This window comes from Vipera ursinii, assembly GCF_947247035.1.
Source record: "Vipera ursinii genome assembly, chromosome: Z".
Lineage (NCBI taxonomy): Eukaryota > Metazoa > Chordata > Lepidosauria > Squamata > Viperidae > Vipera > Vipera ursinii.
The window spans coordinates 62,861,423-62,874,475 of record NC_139517.1 but is presented as its reverse complement, the minus strand read 5'-3'; the positions used below and the strand labels follow the sequence as shown (position 1 = coordinate 62,874,475).

The 13,053-nt window shown below is 36.1% G+C and overlaps 1 protein-coding gene across 1 annotated transcript in view; it reads left to right on the top strand.

The window, feature by feature from the left end:
* Positions 1–13,053, top strand: part of CNTNAP2 (contactin associated protein 2) — a gene marked incomplete at its 5' end in the record, with an annotated part of 1,430,381 nt that overhangs the window by 718,678 nt on the left and 698,650 nt on the right. Inside the window, one exon of the mRNA XM_083378276.1 lies at positions 10,514–10,657. Coding sequence (XP_083234402.1) covers positions 10,514–10,657 — 144 coding nt within the window. The remainder of the gene's footprint in view (positions 1–10,513; positions 10,658–13,053) is intronic.

Below are 13,053 nucleotides of genomic sequence, written 5' to 3'. Positions count from 1 at the left end.
CGCCAACCCTCTGGAACTGCTTGCCTACCAAAATCCGGATGGCCCCCGACCTTCGCACCTTCCGGCGCGAGTTAAAAACTTACTTGTTCCAGCAGTCCGGCCTGGCCTGATAGCTCTTGGGGTTTCATTTGTTTTTACTACTGTTTAATTGTATACCTACCTTGCTCTGTACACTGCCCCGAGTCCCTCGGGAGAAGGGCGGTATATAAAAACAAATAAATAAATAAATAAAAATAATTTAGAATAAAATTCTGAAAATACCTTTCTAATAATATCTTGTTGATAAACCTTTTTACCTTTATAGTCTATTTTCTCTATCATCTGAGACTTTTCTTTTTTCCTTAACAAGTAAGCTAACCATCTACCTGGCTTATTAGCATTATAAAAAGTATTATGTTTAGTGTATCGTATGTTGGTTGCCACCTGGTCTGCCATCAACATATTAAACTGCCCTTTCAATAAGTTAATTGTTTCTTTCACTTTCTTATCAGCTGGGTTCAAGATAAGTAACCTCTCCTTCATCTTTATTTCCTCTTCTAACTCCTTTCACTTTTGTTCCTTTTTATGTTTAGACTTGTTATTCAAATGTATTAGGACTCCTCTCATATAAGCTTTACTTGCATCCCAAACCATTTCAATCAAGGTGCACTTATGCATATTCGTTACAAAAAATTCTCTCATTTGCTTTCTACATTCATTCACAATTTCCTCATATCTAAACAAATTTTCATTTAATCTCCAAGGTCTTCTATTCCTTTTCTCTTGAACCAGTTCCATCCACACTGGACTATGATCTGTTAATGTTCTTGGGCATATCTTAATTTTCTTCACCCTAGAAAGAAAATCATTGGTAATTAGTATAAAATCAATCCTTGAAAAAGATTGGTGCCTATCTGAAAAAAATGTAAAATCTCTCTCTTCCATATTTCGCTCTCTCCAAATGTCTCTCAATTCCAGGTCATCCATAAGCTCAAAAAAAGATCTAGGCAGTTTCGCACGGTTTGATATTCCATTAGAAGACCTTCTTTTGTCTTTTCCTGTGTCCAGAACTCCATTCCAATCTCCCATTACAAGATTTATAATCCCATTGGGTTATTCTGTCATGTAAAAGTTTGTAAAAATTTTCTTGATGTTGATTTGGTGCGTATATTCCAACCAAAAGTATTATCTTTCCTTTTATTATAAGTTCAATTGCAATATATCATCCTTGTGCATCTGCCTCAATTAATTTAGCAGTTAAATCTTTCTTTAAGTATATAACTACTCCATTCTTCTTATCTGGGGCAGATGCAACAAAATGTATTCCCAATCTGGAGTTTGTCAATACTTTTGGTTTACTACTCTAATATGTGTCTCTATATCCCATCTGAACTGAACTTTTTTCAATTCATTTACGAGAAAAGCAAACTCTTTCCTTTTTCTTAAAATTTTTGGAGGAATTTCTTTCAATATCAAAACTTCTTGATTTTCCACTTGGAACCTATTATTATAAAAAGCTTGAATAACTTCAATTCAAATCACCCTCTTCAAAAAATAAATCACCACATCTTTTGGTAAATTCCTCTGCTTCGCAATCCAAGAGTTGACTCTAAATCTTTTTCAATTTCCCGTATGTAATCCTCAACTTGCCAACCCATTATAGGAGCAAAGGCCTTTGCTAGTATCTCTCTCAGGTTTTCCTGTGTGTTCTCCTTCAATCCTCTAATATATTCCAACCAAAAGTATTATCTTTCCTTTTATTATAAGTTCAATTGCAATATATCATCCTTGTGCATCTGCCTCAATTAATTTAGCAGTTAAATCTTTCTTTAAGTATATAACTACTCCATTCTTCTTATCCGGGGCAGATGCAACAAAATGTATTCCCAATCTGGAGTTTGTCAAATACTTTTGGTTTACTACTCTAATATGTGTCTCTTGCAAACAAATAAGATCATTTTTATATTGTTTCAAATAATGAAATATTTTTTCCCTCTTTTGTGGTGAATTTAAGCCATTAACATTCCAAGTTAGAAATTTGGTCACCATCTTTCGCAACTAGAAGCTTTTCCTGCAGATTCATATGAACCTGTTGCTTTGGTCTTGCCCCTCCAACTGCTTCCATTTTAGTAACTTCTTGAGTTTTAATTTGATCTTGCTGTTTCTGCCATTTTTGCGCTTTTCGTCTGGCTGCTGCTCGTGTCACTCTTTGGCCTCTAGGTTCCTCTATTGATTTCAAAGGCGGGTCCATATCCACAACTAATTGTAGTTCTTCTTCAACCAACAAATTCGAACCTTCCACATGAATCTGCTTCTCTTCCATTTGAGCCTGCTTTTTCTCTCCCTCACTTCTTTTTTTTCCAGGAAATAGTGGCAAATCTGCTTTCAGTACATTAAAATAAAATTCTTTTGCTTTCCCTATTGTATTAAGATGATATCTAGTACCTAAGTAGTTGACTATTCCAGATGGTATATCCCATCTGAACTGAACTTTTTTCAATTCATTTACGAGAAAAGCAAACTCTTTCCTTTTTCTTAAAATTTTTGGAGGAATTTCTTTCAATATCAAAACTTCTTGATTTTCCACTTGGAACCTATTATTATAAAAAGCTTGAATAACTTCAATTCAAATCACCCTCTTCAAAAAATAAATCACCACATCTTTTGGTAAATTCCTCTGCTTCGCAATCCAAGAGTTGACTCTAAATCTTTTTCAATTTCCCGTATGTAATCCTCAACTTGCCAACCCATTATAGGAGCAAAGGCCTTTGCTAGTATCTCTCTCAGGTTTTCCTGTGTGTTCTCCTTCAATCCTCTAATTCTTAAAGCAAATTCCATTTCTCTATATTGTAGCATTACAGTTTCATCTTCCATCTTTTCCATTTTATTTTGAGCCTGAGTCATCTTATCTTCCAAAGCAATATTACCTTGTGTTAATTCTTCCATACAATCATCCATGTTTTGAATATGTTGTGCCAATCCCTGAAATGCCAATAGAATATCTTCCCTTATTTCTTTATTTTTAATCTGCATAGTTTCTTTAATTTCTCCAATCTCTTCTGACATTAACCCAAATTTATCATTCATTTTTTTCATCTATTTTTTCCATCTTGTTTTCTATTTTCTCCATCTTATCATTTATTTCTTTTTCTATTTCTTTAGTTTGAGATTACAAAGCCTCCTGCAGGTCTTTTAATGTCAAAGTTTGGGGGGGGGCATTAAAGCCTGTAAGTTTGATTGCTGTGCTGGTGAAGTCCCTGCACTCCTGGGGGCCCCAGGTTTTGATGATTTTAATGACATCTTAAATCAATTTTATTCTCTGTATTTAAAAAGATTAATCAAGTCAAAATGTTTATAATCTTGCTGTTCTCTTCTTAAAATTCTTTTAGGTTCTTATAATTGTCTTATAGTCTTTACAGTTTTCAATATCCAAACAGCCACTTTCACTTTCAAAGAACTTTCGATTCTTTGTTATAAAGAATCATTCAGGCACCATCTTCCCTTTCTTTTTAAAATGACAGAAAGAAAGTTGAGATTCCAAAGTTAAAGTCTTATACTTGCTGTTTATACTGCTCCCGCATCCGCTCTGCCTGAGTTAATTCCTCAAGATAACAATCAGATCAAGTCAAGTCCAGCAGGAGTGGATTCAGTGTCTTGCTCTGCTTTGAAGCAGAGAAATCCTCCTTTCCGGAGTATTTCCAGACTTCGGAAGAGCTCTCACCCTCCAAGCCCCAGAATAAACACTCTGGGGCTCTAAGGGAGCTCTATCCGTACCTGGAATGTCCCCTTCCCCTCTTCGCCTGAGGGGAAGGATTTTCAGCTGCAGAACAGTTGATTGTCAGCTGCTCCGTGGCTTTTATGGAATCAGAGGGCTGGTGGTCAATTTCGACCGTCCACGCCGCTGAAGCACCACCCGGAAGAAGAAATATGGTTTGAAGAACCAAAAATAAACATGGGAATACAAGCATTACATTACTAATGCTCACATACACACACACAAATAGCAGACTTGACAATGGTTAAAAGCAGGAAAGTTTAAGAAAGGGACTGATGGGCTGATTCTAGCTGCACAAACCAAGCCTTAACAACAAATGCATATAGAGGGCAGAGCTAGCTGGAAGGGACGATGAACGCTGAATTTCTGCCTCCTCTGGACCATCACAGAGAATTGATTAAGAAATATAAAAACTACAAAAATTTAAGAGATTATGAAATGTGAGTTACTTCGCTTTCTTTCCTCCTGAAGTTTGGATTGTATTTGATTCGGTTTTGGACATTCTCTGAGAGAAGCTTTGAATTTGGATGTTTGACTAAAAGACTTGAGATGCTTTTGAAGTCTGATTGGGAGAGGAGAGGCCCTATTATTGAAGACTGATAGGAGAAAAAATTTGGATAGAGCTTAAAGGAGTTCAGCTAAAAAGATAATAGCTGATTTATATGTGTACAGTGTGAAGACCTGTTACTCCCTCATTCCAGTCGAAGTGTTGAGATCTGGAGAAAGAGAAAATATTAAACACCTTTAAGACAGAGCCTTGATAAGGTGTGTGTAATAAAGATAGTTGCTGCCTTTGGATTTTTTAATTTCCATCATGTTGCTTTCACAGAGATAAGTTGATAAGGACAAGACAAAAGGAGGAAGTGATGTGTATGGACTATAGACTGTGTAAAAATTCTTAGAAGGTTAAGAACTCTTTTTAGTGGTTGGATGTCAAAATGCAGCCAAAGTGCAGAAACTGTTTGGCAAAGACCCAAAGCAAGCCTTAGACCTTCAGATTTACATCTGATTCGAGTGGAAAATGCCTTAGAAATGGATGTGAGGAAAAAATCACCTGAGAAGTCACTGACTCAACTAGATAAACTTAGTATTCTCTTACAAGAGGTAAGAGAAATGAAGATAAATACAAAAGAAATGAAGACAAATATAGAGGAGGATTTGAAGCAAATAAAAAATAAATCTACAAGATGGATGTAAGAATAACAGATCTAGCGAAACAAAGGTCAGGATATGACGTGAAATATTACAGAAGTGAAGACTCAGATGGGAGAATGTGATAAGGTGTTAAAAGGTCATACAACTATGATGCATCAGGTGAAAAAGGATTTGATTGAGATATGTGATCTTCAGCAATGATCAAATTTACATGTACGTGGATATCCAGAGAAAAGTGAAGAAAATGAAGCAAAATAGATTCAAGCAGTACTGGATTGGGCTACCTCAATCCTCCCAGATGTCCCCCTTACAAGATATGATATTGATGCAATACATAGAATTGGCCCAAAAAGGTTGGGAAGAAAATTGCCGAGAGATATTGTGTTGCGACTCTGGTCATGCACCAAAAAAAGCAATTGATGCACAAATTGTGAAACATGTCATCTATAATGTTTGGTGGACATCAGATACAGGTTTTTCTAGATTTATGCAATGAGGCTTTACAATGGATGAAAGAGATGCATCAAGTTTGTCAAATATTGAAGAAAAATAACATTAACTACAGCTGGGGATATCCTTTTTTGGAGATTTTTTTACGGTGGAAGGTTTTACAGAGTTGAAACAAAGGAGGAGGCGATGAAGAAATTAAGGGAGCATGGAATCATCAATGAAGATCTACAGGAGAAAGGGAAGCTGGATGAAGCAAAGGAGTTACAAGTTCATTGTAGAGATAATATATAAGTATTTCTAATTTTACAATATATGTTTGTATGTAGAAATTAAGGGTAATTATGGTCAAGGGAGGTGGTGTGGGTGACCAAAGTCTGTGCAGGGATAGCTCCTATCCCCCCGCCCCGAGGCCTGAAGTGGTGGAGAAGATGAAGATCTCCTGAAGAAGGGAAGGGGGACACCATATATGTTTATGGGTGGGTAATGGGTGGGTAAAAGGCTATTTATGTTTTGGGTTAATATGTTTACTTTGTAGTTTTAGTTTTGTAAGATTTACGTTAGAGCACATATGGAGACCAAAGGAATAGATGGGGAAATCAATAAAGGTAGCTACATGGAATGTACATGGCTGGGGGGGGGGAGAAATATAAATGAGAAAGAATTGAAAAATCAATTAACAAAGATAAGATAGATTGTATTTTTACAAGAAACACATCAAAAGAAAGAAGGGGTGAATGAACTTAGGTCATATTGGGCTGATGTATATGAAAAGGCATTTGGTACATCAAAAGCAAGAGGGGTAGTAAGCATGGTAGCTAAAAGATATGAATTTAAGATAAAAGCCATAAAAAGGGATGATATGGGAAGATTTCTTATAATTCAAGACTTGATTTATGGACATGAGGTCACTTTAGCAAATTTGTTGTGCACCTAATACAGATCAAAGAGACTTTTATAGTAGGGTATATGAAGAAATAAAAAAGGTTATGTGATAATGGCAGGTGATTATAATATGGTTATGGATATAGGAATTGATAAATCTAATCCATCAAAAGTGGAAATAAAGTATAATAATACAGATTTAAGAAAATTTATTAATAGAAATAGATTAAAAGGTGTTTGGAGAGAATTACATGGTAATCAAAAGAGTTATACATATTTTTCTAGTAGACATAAAATTTTTACTAGAATAGATTATATATTTGTATCATTGGAAATATTATCTAAAAAACAAAAGCAGAGATAAAAATAAAATATCAGATCATGCAATGGTAACTATGGAAATGGAAATAGATTGTGATTATAAACAGGCAAGTAGATGGAGAATGGATTCAAGGATTTTTAAAAATAAATAGATTTTAGAGAAAATGGAAAGAGAATTAAAGACATATGGACTATAAATGAAGAAGCAGGTAGTAATATAGTAGTAATACTGGATGCAATGAAAGCAGTGGTAAGAGGTTTAGGGATAAAATATTCTTATAATATAAAAAACAAAAAAGAAGCATAAAAAGGTTGGAGGACGAAATTAAAGAGCTAGGTTGGGGGGGGTCATCTGTGTAGGGCTGAAAGACATGAGAGCAAGATCTACTCCCCCCTTTCTGAGTGGACTTTCCCAGGAGAGGCAGAGGTTAAGAAAAGCAGAAGTAGAATTGGGGGAGGGAGGTAGCTTGCAGACAGAGTTTGAAAAGGCATTAATACTTGCAGTGGTTAAAGAAACAGATAGACAGACAAAATGAGGATATCACAGATGAGGACAAATAAAGGCTGGATTCTGGTACGAAAACAAAAATTAAAGGTCTCATTTTTGAAATTGAACATTTGAAACATGTTAAAGAGGACTAAAATGTTGCAACTTGAAAAATGCTGGGCATGTTTCAGCAAAAGGATAGATAGATAGATAAAGCCCATTTACAACACATACTGTAAATGCAAGAGTGAAACTTTTTCAGCAGATGAACTTAAAACAATGTCAGGACCCAACCTAATCCACATCCCAGGAAAGAACGAACTCTTGAACCAGAAATTGTCCAAAAGGAGCTTTTACTGAAACAAGAGTCCCCGGGTCAGACCCCCTCCCTCCAAGCCATCTGGTTTGTCCTGGATCAATTTAAATTCAGGTGTCAAATCCTTCCATGGGAAAGAGGGAATTCTCATGTCTTCATGACAATTGCTCCCTTCTTTTAGAGATTCTAATCGGAGATACAAACCAGATCTCTTCCCCTCCCGTTCCTTTGTTGTTCTCAGTTCAAAGGTTCTTCCCCTGGTCTTTGAAGACAGCCTCCCAGCAGGCTGAATACACATCCTCTCTTCTCCTCCTTGGAAGGGGGAAGGATAAGATTTTAAAAACATACAGATAGAGTTTATTGAATGGGATATAAATGGATTCTGACAAACATTCCCTCCTGGTAACTTTGGGCTGTTCTTAAGAGTGCAGAGAAAGAAAGGAAGAAGAAAACAAACAAACAAACACATTTTTCTTCACTCTGTTTGTTGGCCAGACAGAGTGAGGATATTTTACTTTTGGTGGCTTAATTTAAGCAGAATTTCTAGCAGAATGTTAAAATTCTTTTCTCTTTGGATTAGAGACAGTTAACAGTCACATTTACCGCATACACAAAGACTTTGACATACATATATACACAAAGACAAGAGAGCAAAAAAGGAAACAGAAGACTTAGTTTTACACATCCTAGTCATTCCCACTATAAATCTCAGTTAACTCAAATTAGGGAAGGCACAAATCTTAAACATACCACGTGATTGGAGAGAGAGAGAGAGAGAGAGAGAGAGAGAGAGAGAGAGAGAGAGAGAGGGAGAGAGAAACACTATTTCTTATATTTTAATTTCCCTTTTAAGTACCTTTATTTAGCCAAATTGGTTTCCCAGCAAAGCCCTGAGCAAAGTCTTTTTTTTTTTTTGCATAGTTTCTCTACCTAACTCTTTTTCATGCTTGCCTGAATCGGTAGCTGACTCCAGTCCCAGGCCTCAAGCAAGCTTTTACTGGGGAACCTATCTCAACCCTTGAACTAGAACACCCCATGATTCCCTTATTCCTGATGCAGGGGTTCACTTTGGTTCTATTGGGTCTGGTGCACTGAAGCATCCTAGTGAGACTTCCATCTACCACCATGGTTTTCAGGCCAAAAAGGGACCCACGGAGCACTCTGGATCCTTCACAGAGTATGTGCATTCCTTTAGGAATCTACCACCACAGTTTCAGACCAAAAAGGAGTCTGTTGAGTACTCTTCTGCTCCCCTGCAGAAGGTATGGGACACTCTCTTACCAGCTTTACCTTCACTTTTCACCACCATTTGTGGACTTCAAATGTCTGGGAGGACCTCTGCTTGCTTTCCAGAGGTAAGGGACACTCCTAGCCCATGGCTTAATTTCTTAACTTTGCTTTGCTTTGCTTACAGGGCCTAACCAGCTGGTTGGCCAAATCCAATTCTCTCATTCACTCATTCTGTTCCATTTTCACACAGCATCTCCCTTTTCCCTAACAAAAGGTCCTGCACACTGGCCAAACTCCCATGCTTTGCAGGGTCTGCCACTTGAACAGATCCTTTCTGCAGTTAGGAAAGACCAAAGGAAGCAAAATCCACCTGTGAATGGGAAAAAGGGTCTTCTCATTCACACACAGAGTCATTTCACACATTTCTCTCACTCCCCTGGGCTTTAACGTTAAAATTTAGAGGTACTCACCTTCACCTTCTTTCCAAAGCAACCCTTGAGCTCAAACCCAAAATTCCCTTTACTACCCTGGCTCCACATGGGCAGGGCCTGGGAAACCCATCCACAGACACAAGGGGTCTGCTGCTGGCAAGATAGGGCTTGCCAGTCTCAGTCCATTGGAGAGGTTAGTTTGGAGTCCCATTCTGTGGTGCCAAATTGTTGAAGGAAAAGTTCATCATGGTTCAGTCCAAGTCGGGGACAAACAACATGGCGACTGCTTTAGAAAGAAGGTTGCAGTTTATTGAAGAGGAGAGCCAGACAGGAAGATGGCTCTGGAAAAATAGAGTGTGCACATGTAGGGGTTTTTTTATACCCTCTGGGGCTCTTGAGGTTGTTTCCTGCTCCTGTTTGAGGCTTTGTATTTCTTATGTCATGTATTCTGACTTGAGTCTGGGTGTGCCCTTTGGCATCTGTGGGTTAATCCTATTATATCCTGTCTTAGAGTTTGGTGGGGTATATAGCTTTTAGGTTTCTTTGTCTTTTTAATCTTCTAGCTGGGGGCTTCCAACCTTCCAGGATTATTTACATCTGCATTTCTACAGAACTGGTTTCTGCTTGGGGGAGGGAGACTTGGTGCTATTTAAAAATACCGGCATGCTTTTCTGCCTCTTTAAGATCCTTTGAGGAAATATTTATTATTGCCCTTTTAATATTTCGTTCTCTGCAGGGCTGACTTCCCACACTGGGTTCTTAAATTAAATGAGTTCCTATTTTCTACTTTAAGGGGGAAAATGTTAGCAAACCCATTTTAAATTATGTTTTGATTGTGCAATTAATTACTTTCACCCTGGAATGGATGTATCATATGCTAATAAGAATTGCCTTGTGCCAGGAAATGTCATGCTTCATATAATCCCTGGGTATCCCAATCCAACCTTCATGATCAGGGGGAACATATAGGAATAGGCTGCAAAAGGAAAGAAAAAACAGGAAATAGATATTCTGTGGACTGTATTCCATTCAAAATTTATAAAAGGAACATCATAGTCTAAGTTATTATCAGCTTGAAGTCTTGTACTTGGTGCCTTAAAATTAAATAGAATCTGGGAATTCATGCAATTTACAGAAAGTTAGCTCATTCTCTCAAAAAAAGGCACATGATTGTGATTTCTATTGGTTCTTGCAGATAGGTCTCCACTAGAATGTTCAACAATACATAACAGGAAATAAATCTGCAGAGGTTGCAAACAGCAGCACCTAGCTCTACCTTGCTGATTGTATAGTATCTCACATCACATTATATCTCCTCAAAGAGGCAATGGCAAACTGTTTCATCTTGTGATGTAAATTATACAAGTATATTAATTTTGATGAAATTGATTCAAGAGCTGAGCTTAACTTACTTATTTACAGTTAAAATCTGGGGGAGATTGGGCAAATTGTCGTTCTTATAAAATATGTCATATTTCTTTTCAAAGATAACATTTGGAGGTATGCCTTTTTCTGGGAAGCCCAGTTCAAACAGCAGAAAGAATTTCAAAGGCTGCATGGAAAGCATAATCTACAATACTAATAATATCACAGATATGGCCAGAAGGAAAAAATTGGAACCTTCTATTGGGGTCAGTACATTGCTTAATGTTATCTAAAGGGAAAAAATGACAGTTTGCTATCCATTTTTACACTGCATAACTTGATATATATCTTAGCATTTGTGTGAATAAACTGCGTTAAGAACAATTTTAAAGGTATCTTTAGAATGTTTTCCCATCATGTAGCAAATGTCTTGATAATTCAAATGAAAGCTATTAACCTTCATGTATAATCAGTAAAAAAAAGCCATGTCTTTCAACATATATGAGATTTCACAAGGTGGAAAAAAGAAAAGCATTGGACAATCATTTTTATTGGTTGTTCAGAGTCATTTGTGTCTCAATTCATAAACCAGATTGTAATTTTGAAAATATTTGTTTAGAAAATTTAAAGAATGTCTATAAGTGCATTAAAACCAGCTTATTTGTGTCAGTGGGACCAGGTTTTTTTTTTTAAAGAAAACTTGTTTTGTTTCTGTCTCCACGGTTCCTCTTACCACACGGGATTTCAAAACTATTTTAGACAACTATATCATTCAAAATAACATACAGTGTATGCTTAGGCTATCCTGCTAAACTAGACTAACTTTAGATACTTAATAGGTCCTAGGTGGCTGAATTTTTGTATCTCCTTTGATGTATACCTTTTTATTAATGAATTGATATTTATGGATGATAATGGCTAATTTTTTTCAAACAGCAAAATAACTTGAATGGTATTATGATATGTTTGTCAAAGAACACACATTCTTGTGTATACATTGTCTCTACCACACTCTATGGAATGGGTAATCCACTTACATTGGATCAACAAATTTGCATAATGAGTTCCTGAAATAAATAGCTCAAAGTTTACATTTATGATAACAGTTAATCTGAATATCACTTCACTGTTTGTAACACTCTTTTTGAAAAATCAAAGATTTAATTTTTAGCAACAATTTAATTGTTAGAGTTGTACATTTTAGTACAGGAAGAGCAAACATATAGTCATATATTATCACTTTACAAAAGCAGGAATTAGGGTTACTTTGTTTTCCTTTATGCAGAATTAGAAAATGTGTAATACATTAAATGCATCTCTTTATTTAAGAGCTTTCTAGTATCATTGCCTTTTCTTTTTCAATACTCTGCCAGATATTTAAAATATAAAATAACATATTTGGAAGGAACCCTAGAGGTAATCTACTCCAATCCCCTGCTTGAGAAGGAGAGTCTATATCATTTGAGACTTCTTGAAAGCATCCAGTGATAGGGCATACATGACTTCTGCAGTCAAGCTATTCAACTGATTGATTGTTCTCACTGTTAGGAAAATTCTCCTTGGTTCTAGATTGCTTTTCTCCTTGATTAGTTTCCACCCACTGGTTCTTGTCCTGCCTTCAGGTGTTTTGGAGAATTTTCCTCTTTCTGGCAGCCCCTCAAATACTGGAACACTGCTATCTCCTTAGTCTAGCTGTTAATGGGTTTTTTATTTTGTACTGTGTAGTTCTTACCAAAAATCATCAGTTTTTAACCCTACAATTTTTTAAAAAATATTCATTTTTATAGGCTTTTGAGACTCAATAGGCTATTGAGCAATATAGATTCTGGCAATTGGAGGCCCTCAGTTTATCTTAAAAAAACAGTCACATTCCAACCCTACTGTTATTATTATTACAGTATTTTTCAAAAGTCCTTTTATTTTTACACCCTTAGTTCAACATCTGAATATTTCCTCTTTGGATTCATGATTATTCCCTACTATTTTTTACTTCAGTTATCTTCATATCTGTTCTTATTTAAAAATTCCCTGCTCTTCTTATGTTTTGCTCTGAGAATTACTTTACACAGCTGCTTTTCAGGTATCTTCAAAGATGCCAAAATTCTCTGAGGAACATGTTGTAGAGCGGGGGTCTTCAAACTTGTGGACTTCAACTCCCAGAATTCCTCAGCCAGTGTGCTGTTATAGAGTGACTAAATTTTTATATACTAATCAAACAAGGTTTATGATTTTCAAATTGCTGATTGAATGACAAGACCTTTGAATAAGTAATTGCATTCTTCAACAGAGGGAGAGATCCAAGGAACACATACAGAATGCAATATTGTTCCATGGCAATGTTTTATATTGTATTTCTAACACTGTATATGCAGAAATGCATGAGTGCATCAATAAGATATTATTTTGGAGGGCTTACCTGATTTTCCAGCAGAAATTGTGGCTGTACAAATGGCTCTCTTGTTTATTTCAAGCTGAGTTATTCCTATTGGCTTATTAGTAAGAAAACAAGATCAATTTTGTACTAATTAAATCAACATAGATTTTCATTTCTTTCTTCACATTCACTTTGTTGTTATTATTGCCCTGGGAAATTGGACTAACATAAAAAATCATATATTTTTTTTTAATTTTTATTAAATTTATTATTTAAAAACATTGGACA